Below are 22,269 nucleotides of genomic sequence, written 5' to 3' on the forward strand. Positions count from 1 at the left end.
GACAACATCTGATGTTGCTGTGTCTGTAGTTAGCAGGGCCCCAGCAGATCTGTTTGGCCACGTTTATTTGCATAGTTTGTGTTTCGGTAGCACTTGGAGGCTCTCACACTGTGCCAGGAGCCCTCTGCATGCTTGGCAAGAGCCTTGTCTCAGCCTCTGCATGGACACAACAGGACAGAAATGCTGATGGGAGCCTTCTCAGAAGGGTTTCTCCATGGGAAGAAATCTTTTTTTCGGCCCAGCCATGCTTACAGCAAAAGCATGAGGACATCTGTTGTTACTTTAAGCTGTTCAGGTTTGGGTTTTCGTATTGTGAAGTGTGATAACGGGAGAGATCTCTGGTTTGTCAGACCACGAGAGCCCCAGGCCCCCACAGGAGAGATGCAGCTCCCTCGTAGTGCCTGGGGTGCCAGCCCCAGGCACCTCTCCTGACTTATTTTCTTCATCTTTTTCCCTCAGCCTGCACAAAAACTTTGCTGCCTTCTCAGGCTACTTCAGTGCAGCGTTTCTCAATAATTGCATCAATTCATTACGCCATGAGTTTGTTTTGGTTGGGATCTTAAGTAGCGAGGCATTCTTTCAGCTCATTTTCCTGTGTAAAGCAGCTGCGTGTGGCATCTCTGCCTCTCCTGCTCCCCCTGTCCCACCTGCAGCTTCGGATGCAGCACGTCTAATTTAGCTTAATAGTTTTCATAAAGGAAAACTACAGAGTCTGGAGATGTTGTGATGTGGAGAGAGCGCTCAGCAGACCCAGGGCTGTGTGTCTGTGCAGGTAGCATCATGTCTCTGCAGTGGTGGATTTATAGCAGAGCGGGCTGTGTTGTGGATGAATTAATCATCGGACAAAGCCCGTTTTCTGTTTGTGAATCATGTATAATGCACTCCTGATTCCTGTTACTGTGTTTGTGCTCACCAAATAGTTTGGATGCGCAGCACAGGGGTTACCTGCGAGCTGTTTGCCTTGACTGCGTTCCCCGTTCGTGTGCTTTGATACTCACAGCATTGCTCCTTCTGTGTGCTTTGACAAACATCTTTAATTTTTAACAAGAAAAGAACAGTCAATACTCAGCAGGAGGTGACTAATAACGTGGCTCTTGGACTTCCTAAGAAGGCTGCAAATCCGTCCATCTCTCCCTGTGTCTGGGAGCGGGGTGTGTGCTCGTTCAGGCTTAGGCGGTGTGGAAGGTAATGGTTTCAGGTAGGAGCTGAGTTTTTGTTTATAGAGCAGCGAGTTTATGTCCTGATGCTGGAAGATTTTAATACAGTTTAAAAGCTCGCGGAGAAATAGATGGGTGCTTTTTCTTGTTGTAAAATGAAATATTGAAATAAATATATGCAGAGGCAAGTTTTAACTCTTCCAGGTTGTAAATGTCTGCTTTTAACAGTATCTACTTTGTAGTATATATCCCATTCCATTTCTGTGATATATTCAATGAGCTCCCAGTTGCTGCTAAATTATATATGGATATCTGATAAATGTACATCTTATTAACTGAAACACATCCCTAAGATAAGCAAGTTAGCTTGGGCTTTTATTGTTAATTGAATTTTTTCAGCAGTAGCAGCTGAAGGATTGCTAATGTTCACGAATTTGCATGATGTTAAACATCTGCTCCTCTGTGTGGGAACTTTGGTAGAGTTTCACTTAACTTGTAAATTCCAGACAGGAGTAAAGCAGCTCCTCAGGCTTGGAGGGTTCAGCAGTGTGTAGAGCAGACGGGCAGGTAGCACTGCGACGGGAGCACGGTGCAATTCACCAGCTTTGCCAAAAAGTCACATCTACAGCATTCAGCTCACTCTGTGCGTGGTGATAGTACAGGTCGTGGTCACTGGCACTGTTTGGGGGCAGCAGGATGCTCGCTGGGTGTCACCAGATGTCACAGGAATGTTATCGTGAAGTTACCTGTGCTAAATGGCTGCAGGGCCCTGCCTGGTGCTTTATGGGAAGCGTCCTCTGAATGATGAGACGTCAAACAGGCGATAGGACTTCTGAGAGATTAAAATTCGGGTTAATTTTTATTCATCCTAAATGGCCATACTCAAACCTAGGACTTCCAGCCTATGAAAATCAGAGCAGGGAGGGCTCAGAGCTACACAGATGTCTCTACATTGCAGGCAGCGTCTGAATTTCACAGAGCTCTCCTGATGTGCTCCTTAACCACAGGGAGCTGCTGTGTCTGCAGGCAGAGCACTCAGATGGGGGATCTGTCCATGTGCCTTGGTGAGAAGAGCAAAGTTTTTTCCTTCTTTCTAACCATGCACAGAAAGCAGGAGGCAAGTCCATCCAGTATCACCATGCCTGTGCAAAAAAAAAAAAGAGCAATTAAAGAGGAAGATGAATAGAAAGAGACAGACAGAAAATTTGCATGGAGGAGTGGGGATTTGTAAGGAGACCCCTGAAGAACTGAAGTCATCTTTAATTTTCCTGTCCCTGTATGTATCTGCTCTGTCAGGTCAGACATGCCACAAGGCTGTGGATTAGGGCTGCAAAGAGTTCATGTAATCATCTTCCTCAGATTCGGCAGTCTGAGGTTTTGGGACCACATTTTCTCAGTTTAGGCATGCAAACGCTTTCATTTTGTATGCATGAAAATGGGCCGTTGCTGATAGGCAATTTAGCTGTAAATGGCACAAGAATTAAGGAGCTATGCTCATAAATAAATTTGTATCCCACAACACTTTGATTCAGTCCTTTTCTGATGCTTCTAACAATGCCACATAAAGCCTGGATAAAGCATACAAAAGGACGGGCTGTTTGGAGGAAAAAACAACAACAACAACAAAAACCTTTCTCAAATCCCTTTAATTTTGCCCAGGAATGTTATTTTTGGTAACCATCTCTCTTCTGCCCCATGGAAACAGCTGAGAAAACAAAGCTTTGTGCTCCTGTATCCTGCACTAAATTTCTTCTTAGTGCTAGCAAAGTGCCATAGGAACAGCCGAAAATAGCTAGCACGGTCGAAGAGGAACTGTCAAATAAAATGACACCCCGGTGCCTCCTGCCTTAGAAATGACACTCTTCAGCCTGCTCCAAGCTGCTCTTTATTACTGCATTGGTGCTGGCGAAGGGTTGCCTTGAAAATTAGTGCTGCTGGAGGTCACTTCGGGTGGTGGGATTTTCTGCTGGGTTATTGTTGTACTCCCTGGGCTGCTTCTGCCCACGCCTGGAGAGAACCTCCCCTGGGGGCTTTGGAGGGACAGAAGTCTGAATCTCCAGGTGTATGTTTTTGTGCGGATAGCCACAACTGTGCTTAGCCTGGATCCACTGCTCCGCTTCTGCCTTGGGTTTTATGGAAAGCTGCAGGTTCCAGCTGCCGTATGTGGTTGTCCTCAAAACCATCTCCACTTACCTGTGGGGCTCAAATCCTCCGAAGACTCCTGTAGGTGTTTAGGTTCACCCCTGCTGTTAGGTTAGCTGCATACCAGGGGCTATGAGGTTGGTGCTCCGTGAGGTGTTACCATTTCGTTTTTGATATTTAAAGAAGCATGGATGCTTCTTGCAATCATTGCCCTGTAAGGCACCTTGCAAAATACTGGTTTACAGCCAGAGAAGTTTACCCATCAGAGAAAGCTCTGTGTTTCCTTACCTGATTTTCATTTTTATTTTAACTGCGTTCCTTTGAAGGATGGTTAATCCCCAGCCTTGCTGCTTCTCTGTTATCTGCCTTGGCTCAGGAGTGGATTGAAGATTGGTCAGGGATCCTACTGTAAAACCTGCTGCAATTCACGGAAACCAGGAGTAAAATTCTTAAAGAGGGCAATTATTGAGGGAACTGGATTAATGATCTGTCATCACAGTTTAGCCACATTCACCACTGACCTTTCACAGAGAGGATGGTCTTGATAAATGTAGTTCATTACCAAGTTCTGACATGAAAACAGAATGGCACTCGGTGTTTCTTGGCAGGCTGATCAATATTTTATCTGCCAAAGCATGCAGAAGTGCTAAACAGGATGAATTACGTAGCTGCTGCAAAACAGAGCAAGGAACAGAATTGCTCGGAGTGAGCAGAGCATGTAAATGTGACAGTTGTTGGCCACACTTTAGCAATCAGACCCTAATGCACTGGCTTTTTCTTTTACTTTTCTTCTGTCGTGCTGTTTTTCTTTGCCTGTCATTCCTTCCTTTTTCAATACAAACAGTGCCAGGCTTCACTGGTTTTGAAAGTGCTGTAAACAGATAAAAAGCCCTTGTTTCTTCAGAAGGCTCCCGGGCATGGAAGGGGGAATCACTGACATCCCTGCCCACGGGCATTGCCCTGCAGTCCCCACTTTCAGCTCCCTCTGAGGAGATGGAGAGCCACTGTGGACTGCTTCTGGACGATTTAATGGTCTATTTCTATAAATATTTGCCAGAAACCCTTGTCTTTTGAGCTTGGCAAGTATGTTGAAGTTTCATCCCGAGAGCACAGGAGGGAGCTGCACCTTGTGCGAGGTTTGTTTGAAAGTCACCAGCGTTTTCCTTTCAGGGCTACAAAGCGGGATGTCAGGCTCACAGGAGGGATACGGGCTGACCTCCAGCAGTGTGCTGGGAACAAAGGCATCCCTGCCCAGGGCATCCTGCCTCTGGACAAAAGGCATGCAGCTTTTCCTGGGGAAGGCTTGTGTTTGTTGTACAAAGCATTGCTGTCAAATCAGGTTCTTGTTCAAAAAGTGGAGTAGCCATCGACAGAAGTGATACAGAGTCTCTTGAAATGGGGAAGGTGGCTTTTTTTTTCTTTTAATTTAAAATAAATTCATAAGCTGGAATGCAAAGATACTGGTATTACATGCTGTTAATAAAGTCAATTAAAAAAATAAAAAATAAGCCTGTGCTAGCAGATCAGCTTTTTAGTTTTTATGTCAAGTGTCTACAGTATGCCCTTAGCTCTCCTCTTCTCCTGGAGTCAGCAGAATAAATCATAGCGGGGTCATGGTTAACACAGACAAGCAATGTGTGACTTTTTTTTTCTAACCAGTCCTGATATAAAGTAGTCGAGAAAGATGACCATGTATGTAGGGACCTTGTGCAGGCCATGGAGGACAGAAAGGCAGTTTTCAGCCGGTCCCAAATCCAAGCTTTCAGCTCTCTGTGCCTCGCTTCCCAGCTGGGCGGTGGAGGTGGTGCAGATCAGCATGGACAGGCAGCTGGCAGTGGTACAGCATGGGTGCTTGAAACACACACAGCAGCATCTTTAGTGCTCAGAAATGGAGCAGGGATGAAGTCCTTGGGAACCCCTCTCAGAAGAGCAGTGGAGGCCACCAGGTGGTGTCAGGCCGGGAGCCCCAGTTCCAATTGAGCCAGCTCTGGAAGCACAAAGCTCACCCTTCTGGTGTCTGTGTGGCTACAACTGCAAGCAGAACCCAAGTCCCTGGGATGTGCTAACAAGGAAACCCCACCGAGAAGCATCCATCAACAACACCTAGCAATGAGGGCTGTCCGAGATGAGATAAACTGCTAATGATGAGCTCAGGTTGTAAAGGAAGCTGCTGGAGGCACTTAGCGAAGCCGATACAAGAATGGGAATAAGTGAGAGGGCATAAAGATGATTTTTCTGTGATTTTTTTGTTTAACAGCTGTGGCTATAATACCTGAATGAACAGCAAACATAGCAGTGCTGCCAGAAACCTAAGGAGAGAGTATTTAGTTGATAAAGCTGGTGAATCCCAGGCACAGTGTAAGAAGATTACAAGTGTCACTGACAGCAGGAGATGGGAGGGTAGGAGAAGGAGTGAAACCACAGAGCTATCCTGTGCAGGACCTGTACATCCAGCACCACAGGGCTGGAAGCAGTCTCCATAGGGAAGGTAGCTGGGTTAAAAGATGAAAGAATAATGTCTGGTTAAAGGAGGGGAAGGACACAACAGGAGGGCCTCGCTGGCCTTGGCATTGGCTTGCCAAATGCTTCGAGTTGCCTAAATGCCTCTCCTCCCTTCCCTGGTGGAGAGCAGGGGCAGGTAAAATCTTTCAAGGGTGCCTCCAGAAGTGTTTTTCCCCACTGTGTTTTTTTTACTACATGAGATTAAATATATACATTATATATTTATATGCACACGCACTTTAATATAACAGTTTGAGTGCATTTTCTTATCAATCTTTTAGTTCCCCAAACAGGCACCAATTACTGCTCTCACACCCCTAGGCCAGACCTTTGGGGCTTTTTCTCATTATTTGCCCACTGCCGAGTGGCCGCACCTGCCTTGTTCTGGAACGGCTGCTTCTGCGTCACTGCAAGCCTCAGATGTCAGGGGACAATTGTCAGAGGTGTGAGACCCGTCGAGTCTGTCACATTCGTGCTGTTAAGAGATGCCAAGGGACCTGCTTCCAGCGGGGCTGAGGAGTGTCGTTTTCTCCAGAGGGAAGGGGAGGTAATGAGGTTTCGGAGCAGCCCGAACAGGGGCAGTGCTTGTCTTCTGACCTCCTGACTGTGGCCTGTGCTAACAAAGGAGAAACTGAATTGTTTTTTTAAATGAAAGATGTAGTTGTTTTACTGGTGGTTTCCCTTGCTGTGTATGCGGTGGGGTGGTGTTACCTTGCCCCTTGGGATGGGGCTGCGCTGGGTGGCTGGGCCATGACAGCAGATGTGGGGGTAGTGGGGAAAGAAGTCTTTTGAGCAAGTGTAGAGCAGGATTTGGGATGTGCTGCTGTGTCCTCCTGTCCTCTGTGCAGCTCTGTCCTCCTCCCCTAGTTTGCTTTCTTTCACTTTTTTCCCATTTTATTTTCCTGGAGGCTGCAGCGTGGCCTGGAAGTCCCCAGCTGGGCGCCTGCCCTGGGCTGTCCTGCAGCCGGGGGAGCCCGTGCGATCCTGAGAGGAGCAGTTTTATGGCTTTGTTTTCAGAGCATGGAAAACCATCGAGGGTTGTAAGGAGGCGAAGGAGATGGCTGTCTCCGGGCTCACACCACAGTGTGCGTCCGTCAGGCCCCGTGTGCCAGGAGCTGTGGTGTTCGTGCTCTGCTCCTGGCAGATACCATGTCTGCTGTGGTTAGCTGGGGAGTTTGTGAATATAAACTTAATAAAGTGAGAAGAAAGGGTATTAGAAGAGATGAGGGGGCTTCAGAAGTACTTGGGTCCTTTCCCAGTTCTGCCTTTTGTGGTCAGAAAGAGGGTCAGGGTGGGGGTGGGTCCGAAGGCCAGCAAGGGAGAAAGATTGGATGGGAAGTGCTGTCCAGGCCACGGTTATGGAGGGGGAAATTAAAAAAAAGACTGCAGAAAATAAAGGGTCTGAAGGCTACAAAGAAAGAAAGAACTGCTTTGTCATATGCTGCTTGCAAAATGTGATAGGATGAAGGAACAAGAAATGCAAGGGAAGGTATCAGGGCCGGGCGCCCGCGCTGAGGAGGGATGGAGGCCATGGGTCAGGGTGCCGGGGTGTCACCAGGGGCCTGCCTGGAGCTGTGCCTCTGCTCACGGAGGGAAACCACAGAGCAGAAACAGAGGGGGAGGCAAATTGAACGATTTCCCTGTCTTCATTAGCCTTACATACATCTCTGGGATTAATATTTGACTAGAGAGAAAGGAAAACTCCATCTCAGAAAAAAAGCCTCTCGTTCTGAAGTAGCTAAATCTGTATTTATGACAGGATTGCAAAATTGCATCATTACACTGGAAGCAGCAATCAATTTTTCTCTTAAATAAAACGTGATTGGAAGAAAGAAATTTCTTCATGCTACTTTCAGAGTAGCCATCAAATGGCCTGATGTTGGGGGGGGGGGATCAGGGAACAGAACTAATAAACAAGACTAATAGCAGCTGAGTAGCCGAGTAACCTCATTTTTTTCCATGAGATGAGACTGGTCCCACGTTCCTAGAGCCAAAAGCTCCTTGGAGGTTGTTTAAGAGAGAAGGAAAAGAAATGGGGCTGCTCGTATCCCTGAGCAGCGAGGCGCTCTCTGTGCTAGAAGGGCCTGAGCTCAGGATGGGAAATGAGCCTGGGCTCAGCCGCGGCTCGTAGCAGTGGGGCACTGACCCGAGCAGGGTGTGCGTGCCCAGCCCCTCTGACCTCCCTCACCTTCTCCAGTCACGGTGGTTTTGAAGTCGTGAGCACAAAATAGGAAGGGCGAAAAAAATCTTGACAGCGGACAGGTCTGCGGTCGGAGAAACGCCTCCCACCTGGAATTTTAATTGGGTTTCAGTTGGAGCGGGACCAGAGGACCAAAAATGATGCAGCTCAGCAATGAAAGGACAGGAAAACGAGCGATTAGTATCACAGTCTGCTGTTATTTTTCAGAGGAATAACGTTTGAAGCCTTTGGGGAACTGATCTTCAAGAGCTTTGTCCCTTAAACTGAGCAGGGACCTCAGAGATTTAATCCAGCAGGGTCAGAGGTGGGAGTTGAAATACAAAAGTTGTTTCAAAAGCACCAGTGCAGAGATTAAGGGCCTGGAGGAAAGGGCATCTAGCGGGAGCAGTGGACGTGTGGGCACTGCTGGTGGGTGATGGTTGTTGCCCACAGCACGGGGCAGCTGGACCATGGGGATGCTGATTCCTGCTCCCAGAGTCTGCCAGGAACAAGCTGGTGTAGTTTACACTGAAACAGAATTGCCCCAAAAAGAAAGTGCCCGTGCTTCATTCTGCCGAGCCTTGCTAGACAGCAGTTGAGCAGAAAAGGGCAGCAACATCTTACACCACGTCAGGCAGGTGGATATGTTTCTTCTCTAGGAGGATGCCTGTAAATCAGAGCGAGGCATTCCCCAGATAAGAGCCACCGAAGAGCTGGCGGCCGCAAGCACAGCAGGAGCAGCTTTCAGGGTCACGAAGGTTCAGTCTGATTCCTCCAGCCAAGCAGGTGTCACTTCAGAGTGAGTGACTTGAGGGCTTTTCACCGATAATGTCATTTTCCCTGGTCAGGGGCTGAGGAAGGCATTCATGTCAGCCTGCAGCAGGGCAGCGCGTGCGCTTTGTGGTGCTGCAGGCAGCGGTCACAGCCCAGGTACCAGGGCTCCCTGCAGCTCTGTTCCTTGCTGTCCTCCCTGTGGCCATCTTACCACCTTGTGCTGGGTTTAAGGATTCCTCTTCTTCTAAAAACTTGAGAGTGAGATGAAGTATTTAGTGTCGCTATGGGTTTCATGCCTCGTTGACCCCAAATCCTTCTGGTTGTCGTAGGTTGGTTCCATGTTTTGCATGGGGTTACACTTGGGTGCCATTTGCTTCTCAGAATTTTGTATTTTTATTTTATTTACTTTCTAATCACATAATAGATTAATTTATTTAATCTTTAGAAAAATGTAGAGCAGATTTAATTTGGGTGGAGATTACAAAGCCAAATATGGACGTCTGTAACCAAAGCCTTATAATCTGGAAAGTAACATGCTGGAGAGTTTCTCTGACAGCAGGATTTAGAAAATCTGTCAGCTATTACAAAAGGTGATGACTACAGGAGCTGCTAAATCACAGATCTGAGCCGTGCCATATATGCAGACAGCCTGTCTTTGGCTGTGCCTTATTTTTCCCTTTAGAAGTTCAGTCCTTTAAAAAGATGAAGGTGAACGTACACTGTCCTATAATGCACTCTTATCTTTTAGGTGACACGTGTACAATGGCGAGCTACAGCCGGCTCAAAAGCATCCTCCTCGACCTGCAGGCTCGTCGCCGGAGCCCCCCGAGCAGCCTGGCCGCGGACAGAGCAGCCCAGAAGCGCTTCTTAGTTGAAGAGCTGTTCAAGCACTTGGATGTAAATGGTGATGGGCGTCTCAGCAGCTCGGAGCTGGCTCAGGTGGGTCTGTTGTTCAATGAAAAGGGAGTTATGAAGCAGATTGCGTTTTTCATTCAAAATGTGAGTTGAGCGTAGCGCAGAGGAGCTCTGGTGAGAGCGGTCGTTTGTATCTGTCTGTCCAGCAGCAGGTAGCGGAGGAAAACCTGCAGCAGCCTGCGAGCCTTTCCGCATCTCTGGGGAGATGGTGGTGTCTCAAACACTTAAAGCTCCTCTACAAACAAAACCATGGCAGCTTTCCAGCCCCATCCTGGCTCCTGAAAATAGATAATAATCCTCACTGCTAACAGTCGTCTTCTGAAGTATTTCCAGGTAGCTGGCTTGGCAAGAATTAATTTTATTGTTTTTGGATGTGTGTAAAGTTAGGAAGAAATCTCTTCCTTCTTCTTCTTCCTGCCTTCTGGGCTGTGTGTTAGCATGTAGTAACATGACAGTATCTTCAGAACATTTTTAACAGATTTATTTTCCCAGGATGCCAAGGAAGATACTGAAATGTTGATTAGCTGATCCTAATAACATTTGAAAAGGTGAAAGCTTGAAGAGACTGTTATTTCTAATCATGGGCCTGCTGTGCTCTTGGAATTCATCTAATTGTTAAAGTGAATCAGCACAAGCAGTTGAACTGATCACTTTGTGTCCTCAGCTTTCTTTTTTCCATGTGAAAACATGAGAAAAGAGTCCTATAAATAAGAGAAAAAGCATTATGCCAGAAGTGGGAAAATATGCATATTGGCATCTCGGTTCTGCATTCTGTTGGTTTCTTGCTGCTTCTATGCCTCAACACGTAAGGCAGCAGCACAGGACCTGTCCTGTCTCCGGCTTCAATTTCTTCAGACCACACTGTGAGCTTGGCCTGAGCACGCAGCTCTCATGCAAACTGTGGGCAGGGGCAGCCAGAGCAGCAGGACATGGCATGAGCTTGTGTTTGCTGCCCACTCGAGTGCTCCGATGCTCCACACGTGAATGTTGTCTTTAGGAGAAGCAACGGGAGTGAAGCTGCGTGTGGTCGCCTGCAGGGTGTTCGGTCAGTCTTGGTAACACTGGACGTGACAAAACTTGGAGGAGCCATGGGGAGATCAGGGTTGATGAATGGCAGTTCCATGGGCCCTGGGAAGTCCATCAGTTTGGCTCAGTTAAAAACTACCAACCTCAAAATCAGCAAAAAAAATCCCCGATTAGAATGTTACCTGAACGTATTTACCATTTCATTGTCTTCCATGAGAAGCAAGCGCCTTTCCAGAGTCATTTGGAAATGACTCCAGGTCGCAGGGCAGCCCTTCACCCTCTGCAGGAGCATCCCACCTGCACCTGCTCCTCGCAGCAAACGTGAAGTGTGCTGCAGCCCCGGCATGCAGATGCGAGCTGTGAGCAAGCAGGGCAGAAGTAAGCCCGCTCCTCTCCGAGGAGAACAGTTTGCTCTGAATTTTAATCCTGACGCTGTTGACATGATGCACAATCCTGTCTGCACAATGCAAAGTGTCAGCGTAAATTCCCTTAGATCTGAGCTATGAATATATACAATACTTCATCTGTATTCAGTGATTTTTTATAAAGACATGGTAGGTATAAGAAAACACTTCTATCTGAATTCAAAGCCAGCTTTTGCATAGCTACATCTAAGTGTCTGTTCTACTCTCCAATTTTTTCCCCTTTTTACAAGAAACTTATTCTGTCAGGATATTAAACTCAGCTTGCATGGAAATAGAGGTTTGGCAGCCTGCAAGCCATTGCCATTAGGAGGAAAGAATGACCTGCATTTTAAAGGAGGAGAACTCAGCGATTCAAGGTCTACCGCAAAGTTACTGTGGGCTTCACTTGCTGATGTGCTTGGAGTCCAGGTCCCTCTCACACAAGCAAGTGTAGACCTTGGCTAGTTTTATTTTTTTTTTTCTTTTGATTCCTCTTCTAACTATGTCATCAGAATCAGTAAACGTGTTTGCACCTCTGTAGCCTTCTGCAATTTAATGGACTTAAACCAAGTCGAGCCCTCATCTAGGAGCCCTCATCTAGGAGCCCTCTCAGCCACACGCCTTCCATGTGTACACAACGGCTCACACCAGTGTAATCACCTCTCAAAGGCCAAAATAATGCCAGGCAATGCAAAGCACAGACAAGCTGTGGAAGCTCTTAATCCCGAGCTGAGCTGCACTGATCTCGAGCCCTTCTGCTGGAGCATAGCCAGGTCCAGAGCAGGCTCAGGACTCGTCTGCGGGCAGCTCTGGAGCTCTTGTGCCAGTGATATTCACAGTTCACACGTAGCATGTCATTCTGTGTTTCTTCTTGGTACCTCTAGCGTCAAAACGATTTCCACGCGCTCTTACCTGACCAGTTTATTCGCTCAGTTTCCAAGGGATTTTTTTAGGTAATAAGCAATTTTTAATTTTCCATGTTACCATCTCAACAGAAAACGTCTTGCCTTGTCAGGTGGATTTGTGAGTGATTTGTGTTGGCTCTTTTAATCTGAGCCTCTTTGCGACTTTAAAGTTCCTCCAAGGATGGGGTTTTTATTGTCCATGGATAGAGGCAGGTAAAATGGACATGGTGCAGAGGGAGCCACTGTGATCCCTGGCTGCTGGATGAGCTGTTGCCGAGCATTTTCTTTGTTTTATTTAAAAGAAAAATAGTCTCTTGAGCACCATAACCTTGTCTGCAAGGAAAAACCTGAGGCAAGTAACCTGCACTGCTGCAGAAAAAAAAAAAAAAAAAAAAAAAAAGAAGAGTAATTTTTAAAGCCTGAAAGGGGATTTTTAGGCAGCTTGGTGCAGAGGGATTTGTCCCAGGGGAGAAACTGGAAGCAGAGTCCCTGCGGCAAGGGCAGTCTGGTACCAGAGCAGCCTCTAGCACCAGGACGTGGTGAGGATCTTTGCCCATTTGTTTATTTTCCACAGCATAATTTCTTTGAGCAAAAAGGTGACGGCAGATGGTCCGTTCCTTCTATTTAGAGCCTGATTTGCCTCCTTGCTGCCAACAGACCCTATCGAGCCATTTCCCTCAGGACCCAGCAGTGTGAAGTGCCCACGTAGTCCTGCAGCCATTGGTATGCAGGGCTATTAACAGCGCTGGTAATGGGAATGTTATTTCCATTTAAAACTTTTAGTGCATTTTAAAGTCAGATTCATAAAATCTAATGAATATGTTAGAGCTGAAGTGTCTTGTGGTTGTTTTTTTTTTTTTTTTTTTTTTTTTTTTGTCCATCAATGTTAAATCAAAAGGACTAGTAAAAAAACTTGTCAGTCTTATGAAAAGTTAATCAATTTTCAATACAAAGGTAGACAAAGGGAAATTTTCATCTTTAGAAGATTGATCTTGGAAGTTATGGTTGATCTCACTTTCATTGAACATTTTTACTGCCTAGGTGAAGGGTCATTTTTTTAGCATTATTACTTTAAATTGCTCCAATATAATAGGCCAAGACTAGAATAGTAAATAAAAAGTCTCTGGACTACAGCAAAATCCTTCCTGCCTGGAAGATGCAATATTTCAGGTGTTTTCTTCATGTTCCACAATAAATTCAGAGAAGCCATCATTTTCATTATGCTTAGGTCTGAGTTTAGCAGTTTGCTAACTTGGATGTATGACTTTTAAAGCTCTCTTCATTTTTCACGTGGAATGTATGAAATGTTTAAAATATATAAGAAACAAACTGTCAGGGGCTGAAGAAACACATTATTTTTGAGTACACCATCAACTCTTGCCCGCTCTAGTCCTAAAGGCAAGGAGTACAATTTTGTCCTTACCTACAGAGGAGAGAGGAAGATCAGATGCTGATTTTTCCCTGTTGAATATTCATGTTCCTGTGCGTTGGCAAAGTGAAAACGTGTTTCTGTGCTGCTGCAGGACGAGGCTCTTAGCAGTTGTATCCTAATACAAAGCCAATACATAACCTCTTCCCACTGGTTGCTTGTTAGTACTGTGTTGGGAGGTGGCAGTATGAATATTCAGCAGCACTTGTTGAGTTTCTTTCTTCTCTTTGCCCTGTAAACCTTGTCCTAATCTGGTGAGTTACGAACGTGGCTGGTTTCCAAAGCCTCTGATGCTTCGAGGCCTTCAGAGGACTCGTGAGCCTGTGCCAGCAGCTGGCGGCCAAAGCCAAGTTTGTGCCAAGTCAGAGCTCCAAGTTGGAGGGTTTTATGGTGTTGGGACCCAAGTTATTACCATCCTCTGAGAAAGAGCAGGTCTCAGTGCCCCTCTGAGGGGAGGTATTTATCCATGGGTCATTTAATGCAAAATCTCCTGGGTCATCCAGGCCCCCCAGTCTGTAGCTTTACTTTACATGAAGATTTCATGTTTTCTTTGCCACAGCTAATGGAGCAGGAGGATCTGGACGATGATTTATTGGATTGTACGCTAGAAGACCTCCTCCGGTTTGATGATTATAACAATGACGGGCGCTTAACCCTGCAGGAGCTCTATACAGCCTTCCGTAAGTCCTGATGCTTTTGTCTGTCCTCAGTACTGAAAGCATGTGAATATCTGTGGGGCCAGTGTTGTCTGCCCAGATGTGGTCAGCAAAAATAGTCCCTTTTTGTATTTAATGGCATGGAAATTACTTTGAAAGGCTTGTTTCTGAAGGTTATTGTGCTCCAAATGATGTGCATGAACTAGGAGGTTGGTAAAAGTGTGGGGGACTTACTTTTATCTCGTGGTTTTTGTTGTGCTTCCTGGTGTTGGCTTCCAGTCAGTGGCAATGGAGAGATGTCGATGAAGAGGGTCTGTAGACCCAAATATGTGGTTCTGAATTAATCCTGAGGAAAGAATACACATAGGAAATTACTTTATTCTTTCTCTTATTGAAACCCATGCAAATGTCTTGCAGTGTGTGTTAGCTTGCTGTGGGGAAGGTATTTAACTGAATATTATGTTTCTATATTTTGTTTCCATGTTAGTAAGTGAAGGAGCGAGCGTGATGTTAGCAGATAGCTCATCACCATTTGCAAACATACCTAGATCACTGAGCTACTTAGACAGTGTCAAACAATAAGTGCTTGTGTTATCCCATTTATCTTCATAAAGCTGTGTTCTAAATTAAGCGTTAGATGAAATCCTTCCCTCTTCCCTGGAAAAGTCCCCCGTTGTCTCCTTCACCTGAATGACAGGTGAAATTTTATTGACGCTTTTCACTTTGGAATACTAAAAAGAAAGAAAAAAAACAGTAGTTTTTGTTTGTTTGTTTTGCACCAATCAGGCTGGTGAGCTACAGAGTATTTGTGCGTGGTTTATCAAAGATATTATTAATGCTCTTTAAATGAAAACAGGATTTCACCCATTGAACTGTTCAGTGTGGGCAAAAGGCTGATAATAAACTCGTTACTTTTAAGTTGGATTCTCAAAACTCTGCATATGACATTTTAAAGCCAAAGTAATTTCAGTACCTCTTAATTTCATTTTCTAAACCAGGGCAACCTGCTCTGGTTCTTGCTCTGTGAAGGCAGCTCAGTGCGTGCAGGAATCCCACGTGCAGCACACCAGCAAGTTCCTCATTGATGCTTTTTGGCAAGCTGTGATGTTAATGCATAATCTCTATTTTTTCCAAATACCCTCTTTTCTAAAGAGAATGGGTTCTGTTTTCCTTGCTCCTGGCTTTTCATTAAGGAAAAAAAAAAAAAAAAAAAAAAACACCAAACTTTGGATAATAATGTGTAAAATGCTTTAAAATTAGCCCCAGTTGTCACCTTGGACCTGTTTGAACCACATATGCATTTGATTCAACACAGCATATTCAAATCAGGAGATATACAGTAAAACATAAAACCTCATACATTAAGAAAGCTATAAAGTGAATTAACCCAGCTATAAAGGCCTGACATGCAGTTATTTGGGAGCATATTTGGATCAATGGGTTCTCAAAGTCACAGCAACTCGTAACTAAACTCCAGGAGTAGTCATCTGCATGTGTTTTTGGTTCAGTGAATTTTAAGTAGGCAATGAAAATAAGACAGGTGCAAAATATTAACCAATGAACAGAGACAGCAATCAATAAACTGCAAAAATACTGTAACAACAACAACAACAACAACAAAAGTGGAATGACTGTCTACCAAAACAATTTTGTATATGAAAAGATGCTGAAAATTGGACTTACTTCTCCATTTTCTATTTCCTAGAATCCATGTTTTTATCCAGAGCAGCTAATGGTCATCGGCTTCTAATTTAAAAGTGAAGTGCATTGCTTGTAACTTTAGAAACTTTGCAGACTCTGTAAGTGAACTTCAATGCCTGGTAAAAGTATATTTTTTTCTTTAACTTCATTACACTACCTAGGAAAAGCATCTTTAAAATTTGTGTATTAACTCTGTGCTTCATTATAAGGCAGACTTTAGCTTGCAACAGTAGTTTAGAAGTACAGCATACCACGCATTTTTCATATTTGTTGCCCATTAGGGTCATCCTTTTGTTGCTTGAAATTCACCCAAGTCACTCATTTTTGCACGCCAGCAGCAGGCTACTGGGATTGCTGCTCAGCAAGCTGAGGAACCTAACTACAAGAGTTCAGCGACATTAGAAAGTCTCGATCTAATTTATCCTCTCTAAAACTCTGTTAACGTGTGTTTCAGCATACTGTGCTCCAGTGTAGTGTTGCAGCGTTTGAAAGGTTTGAAGATGACCTTGATAATGTAAAGAGCTTTCCAATTTGTCATTCTTGTGATACTTTGGACGTTGCATTTCATTTTGAAGAGACTCGTGGCCTTTCTGTAACTTACAGAGCCACAAAATTGTAATTTCTCACTCCGTGTCTCTCTTTTGCTTTCTTTCAACACATCGTCTATCCAAGCAGGTCTAAAGGGTGAGTTGGATCCCCAGCCATGTTAATCAGCTGTAAGGGCATGAAAACTGTGTGGGTGAGAAAAATCCAGTCTCTTACTTTTTTTGAAACCTGGTTTCACCATTCCAAGTACTACTTCTAATAGATGCTGTTTTTAGTAGTAATTTCTAATCGTGCTAACCAATGGTATATACATCTTAATGCACAGCTTCAGATTATGGACAGAAATCATGGCCCTCCTCCAAACCCTATCTAAGGCATCATCTTTCTTCTGTTTTTCTGAAAGTTCTTTTATCCCCGCATCCCAAGAATACAATGTTTAGAAATTTGCTTTTGTGTATGGGGATGAATAGAAATATCTGTTAGCCCAGGATTAAAGTATCGCTTTTCAAATCATCTTAATCATGCATGAGTAACATCTGAGACAATTCAAATGTTCTCCTGGCAGCTCTGGAAAGAACAAACTTTAGGTGTCTTCTAATTTCTCATTAGTAAATTTTATTAGATAAGAAGGCTTAGGGCCATAATGAAAAGTAATTTGTTTTTAAGATGATGATGTCAAGATTTTCAAAACCAGAGAGAGTACCAGTAAGGGTACTTGTCTGTTATCTTTCCTTTATGTTGTCAAAAGAAAGGTTCAATAAATGAGTAATAAATAAGCTTAGTTTTCATGAGTACTAACGCAGAGGATGCATCTAATTAATCAACATGGAGATAGTCGAGTAAATTGGCAAGCACATCACCCAGCTGAGTCCTGTTTTAAATATTCTCAGATGAGTGATTTTTAGATATAACTTCTGGAACCGTATCTGACTGGAGGTCATTAGAATTAGGCATGTCACTTTTGGCTTTCCTGTTGTCTTCCCTAATGGGAAAGTAGCAGGTTGGCAGATGTGAAAGCCTAGCTGGAAAAAAAAAAATCGGTGTAACCTTCTAGATCTATATTATCATCGATGTGGACAGGTCCATTTGTAACACAAATATGTCGAAGAGAGGGAAAACATGCATTCCATCAAAATGGCTTTATCTTGTCAACATTGTTTAGCTAATAAGTTATTAAGCCTGTGATAAAATCCCCTTAAATTCCAGCTCATTGCCAATTAGAGCACTCTCCTGACCAACATCCAGCCTTTACAATTCACTGTACTTCAGAAAGGAGAAAAAAAGGCTTTTTGCAAGCGCCCGTGCTACCCTGTGGCATCTGTTTCCAGTAGGTCATGCTGGGTTTAGAAAGGTTTTTGACTGAGGTTGTGTAGAAGATCAGGGGTATTTCACTGGGTCAGATTAGAAATTACAAGATAATTCCCACATCCCCAAGCAGTCACAGCTCGCCGAGGTCGCCTTGCGTGCCTCACACGTTTTCAGAGTGCGGCTCTTGGGCTGTATCGTACGCTTTCCAGTGGCTCTGCACTGACATTTTGAGGTCTCAGATGTCCTGTCTGGACAAAAAAAAAAAAAAAAGACAGTTTGAAATAAAAATACTAAATCACTATTTTTCCATCCCATTACATTTCCCAACCAGCTATGCATATCCATTATGTGTAGAGAGAAAATTGCTGTTTCTCTACAAAGGGGGGGTATGTTGCTATCGATGAGATACGTCATTATCTGACAAACACAAATGGAGTTTAAAAGAGGAGAATTTCCTGCAGGAAAGAATGCAGAAGTGGTTGCAGGAGCTGTGTGCTCTTCTCGCTCTTAAATTTTCTCACATTGGCCATTCTTGTGCTGTTAAACTTTTTACAAGAAGTTTGTGTTCTTCCCTCGTTCTCCTTTACTTCAGATTTTCCTTTTTTAACTCCTTAAAATTTATCAAAAAAATGCACCATGGGTGAATTTGAACAAAGAAATGAATCGGGAGCCTGGGCTGGGCATGGTTGTTGGATAAATCATTGCCGGTGCTGCAGAGAAGCAGCAGTGAGCCTGGCTCCAGACTTAGCGCAGTGGTCCTAAAACCTCCTGCAGGCCCTAAAACCTCCTGCAGGCCCTAAAACTTCCCGTAGGTCCTAAAACCTCCCGTAGCTCTATTCCCCATCAGGCAATAAGACTGCGTGGTGAGAGGAGCCGTTCGCTCCCGACTCCTCCAGGCATCCTCCTGAGCCTCGTCAGAAGTACAGAATATAAAGGAGATTTATTTTTGCAGGGTATATTTCTGATATTTCTGTTTCGCTGGAAACTACTCGTGGATAGAGCTTTGTAATCATCACCAAAGCACCGAGATCGATGCTGGCAGAGCTCTGCCATGGGGAAGGGCAGCAGGGCCTGGGGCACGGGGGCGAGCGACTTGGTGGAGTCACAAAGAAAACATTCAGAAGCGTTGCTATTCGTGATAGAAATCCCATCTTAAGGAAAGATGTAAATAAATTGCGTTTGAGGAAAATGAATGCACACGTTTGGAAATACGTCCATAATATCTGTATTCCACGTAGGACTGGAAGCCCAGGTGTTCGGCTGAAATTGCATCTGTAAATTCCGTTTCCAGATGAACCATTTACTTGCGTGTTTTACAGACGTGGTCTCCCCGTTGGTGCGGCACGTAGGGTTGGGCATTGGTTGCTGCTATCTTCCAGCCAGATTGGTCAAGCTTGGTTAATTATATCGGACAACTATATTGTGAGATAAAATGTTTTGCTTGAGGTCTTCTCTTTAGCAATGTTGTAGCAACAGTTATCTCCGGGATCAAATCACAGTCCTAAAATAGTGACAATTTGTGCACCACACTCAGCCTCCCCAGCTGTAATCTCCTCGCTATGTAATTTTTCTTTCATGTTGCTGCAGATATTGGTACGAAGTTGGAAATAATTCATTAGCTTACCGGCATTGATTTGTTTCTCCTGTGAGCTATGTGATACCCAAACTTCAAACACGCCTCAGCAAGCAGGGGAGCGCTGGCCTCTGCTTTCGGTTTGAGGCAATGTTAGAGGTGATGTGAAGTGCTCGGGAAAGAAATGAGGTTTCCTTCAGCTGGCCAAAGCGAGCGGTTCCAGCCTGCCTCGAGGAGTCACGTGCAGCCGTGTTGCCGTGCATAAAGGCGACATTTTGGGTGTTTTCTGGAATAATTAATTTAATAGCGCGTTCTTATAGCAAAAACAAGACTAAAAGTTAAAAATCAAGCAAAAAGCAGAGATTTGAAACCGTTCAGCTAGATTTCTGCAGCAGAGGCAGAGTGGCTGAGCAGCAATGATGGGAAACACCAGCAGGCATTCACGTCACTGCAGCATCATTTAGTAACTGTGTTTCTGCAGCCGAGCTGGGATCCTGCACTGGTTTTTTAGGCTTTATTAGGACCGAACTGGCAGCATTGTGTTGTAGGGAGACACGGGCACTTTATAAAGTGGAGATACAGGAATCAGCGCTGGGGGCTGTGTGTGCTCCGATGCCTGTGTTCCAGCCCAGGGCTGAGCTGCAGGCAGGCGCTTGAGCTCTCAGAGGTCTTTGTGGGCTTTTTAAATCTTCAGAAGCAACAAACTCCTTGCCTTGCTCCTGAGCGGAGTGCAGGATGCCTGACTTTAGCACTAGACGTGATCCTGGTGCACCTGGAAATGATATTTTGACTGCTAAGACACTTAGCTGGGGACTCTGAGTGAGTTCATCCTCACTCGATTTCAGTGGGGAGGTAATTTGTGAATGAAGAAACCTTTATTGCTTTGATTTTCACTCCTGTTGTTTTCCTTGATATCAAAGAAACATTCAAAGGGAAAAAAAAAAAAAAAAAGAAAAAGAAAAAAGTAAATTCTTTTTCTTTTTAAAGCTCTCCACATTGTGAAAGCCTTCAGCTCGGAGCTCCAAGTCTAAAATGTATCGCTGGGCTCCAGCACAGTGTCCTGCACTGTTTGTGGTTCCACAAAGCAGCTGTAAGAGTTGCGATTTTCTGTAGCATTTTGTGTATTCTTAATGCTTCTGCTTCATTTTGAACAAAGTAAAAGGTTTATCTCAGAGAAAAAAAAAAGAAAAAAAAAGTGTTAAAAATAAAGACAAACGTAATCTAAGCGAGAATGCTTCCTAAACTAAAATATGGTTCTGGGGAAAAACACTAAGAATGCTCAGATCAAGAAAAAATACATTCCACGTGGATGCATGTTTACCATTGGAAAGAGGGACCTGGTTTTGCCTCAGGCCAAGAAGGGAAATGTTTGCATGTTGAGACCACAGATTAATTCATCCAAACGTGTTTGCTGTTCAGTTTGGTAGTCTGCTGAGTCTATACATTTTTACATGAGGATTTGAGTTGACAGAGTGTCCAGAGTTAAAATTTTGATAGGATTAATGGCAAAGATAGGTGGTTGAAATGATTTTGTGTTTGTTGTCAAGAGTTGCTATCCAGTTTCTTTCCTGAAAATGCAGAGATCTGATGCCTGTTTTGCTGTTTCCTTCTCTGCAGACGCATGTCTCGGTTGCACGCGGGTAGCAGTGCACTCAAATGTGAATTGCCAAACTCTAGTAGTTTTTCAAATACCTGTTATTCTGAAAGATACCATCTGGAAAATGTCAATGGGCTTAATATATAACGACTGAAATCAGAGAAAATGAACTAATTACAAGTTGTTATTGGAAACCTATCCTCTGCGAATTGCAAAGAAAACTCACTAGAATACAATGGTGATTTTAACATGCTCTTCAGGGTGCATTGATTTGTTAATCTTGGTTTCAAATGCAAGACTTTGCGATGTGGAGTAGTGCTTCTGAGGTGATGTAGTACAAACCATATCAAATGTCTACACACTCTTGCAGGAGCAGAATATCTTAATATTTATAAGTATTTATGAGTGACTCAGTGGTGCATAAAAGCAGGCAAATACCATTCCTCAAAAAATTATTTGATCCATACCAGCCACGTTCACTGAAGCAATCTCACATACACAAATAACAGTATCCTCAGTTGCTTGCAGACACGAAATTATGTCAGTGAACAGCAAATAGAAATGTCGGTGGGATCATAAAATGACTGGCAGTCCTTCAGACTGACATACGCACCTTCAGGTCACGTAGGTAGGGATCTATAAATTATAATTTGCATTTTCAATTAGCTGAGAGGGTAGAGCTGCAGGCTTTCCTATGGCTTCGTTCTGTTCTGGCAAAAGCAGAAAATCAGACCTAAACTTTCTGCATTGTAGTTCCGTTTATTTTTTTCAGTAAATGTCTTTCCAAGGAATTTGGGAAGCAAATGAAGCAAAGTCATGAAGCAAAAATCTGTAGTTGCTTTTTTTTTTTTTTCCCTAAATATAAGGGAAATTGTAATCAGTAATTGGTAAAGCTATATTTATCTTCTGAAATCTTCCTTCATCTAAGAAACACTACTGTGTATGTTCTGTTTTCCCTTCCAGGCATCTCATGGATGCTTTGAATTGCTTCTCCATCCACATGCTCTTCATCTTTTCTTCCCCAACGTGTTTAGCAGATTCATAGCTTTGAAGTCCAAAAATGTTCCTTAATATATCAGAAGAAGTGTATCTGCCATCTGCCTCAGATGCGTGGACAGCAGCTGCCCCACCTTGGCTCATGGATTTGTTTTAGGCAGCTCATGGTGCGTTTAGGTTGAGTATCACCAACGTCGATGCTGAGGGTGACCTCTCCTGTCCAGGCAGGGATCACACTGGTATTTGGCCATTTGTGTGTCACTTTCTTGCACTTTTCCCTGCTAAAGATTAGTTTTATCATCTGGTTTCCATGTTACAGTTGTGTCCTGCATTCCTTGCTCTTGGACACGTGGTCATATAACTGCATATGTGGTTGTAATTACTGTTCATGGGCCCAGCTTACTGGCAAACCCTGGAAGCCCTGTGCATCAGTCCTGTCTTCTGCTGGCCTCTCTTATC

The 22,269-nt window shown here is 44.2% G+C and overlaps 1 protein-coding gene across 1 annotated transcript in view; it reads left to right on the forward strand.

The window, feature by feature from the left end:
* The window catches only part of FSTL4 (follistatin like 4), a 206,918-nt gene that overhangs the window by 96,865 nt on the left and 87,784 nt on the right, over positions 1-22,269 (forward strand). Inside the window, exons 5-6 of the mRNA XM_082771893.1 lie at positions 9,503-9,693; positions 13,993-14,113. Of these exons, the coding sequence (XP_082628019.1) occupies positions 9,503-9,693; positions 13,993-14,113 (312 nt within the window). The remainder of the gene's footprint in view (positions 1-9,502; positions 9,694-13,992; positions 14,114-22,269) is intronic.

Source organism: Aythya marila (assembly GCF_965140915.1).
Source record: "Aythya marila genome assembly, chromosome: 14".
NCBI lineage: Eukaryota > Metazoa > Chordata > Aves > Anseriformes > Anatidae > Aythya > Aythya marila.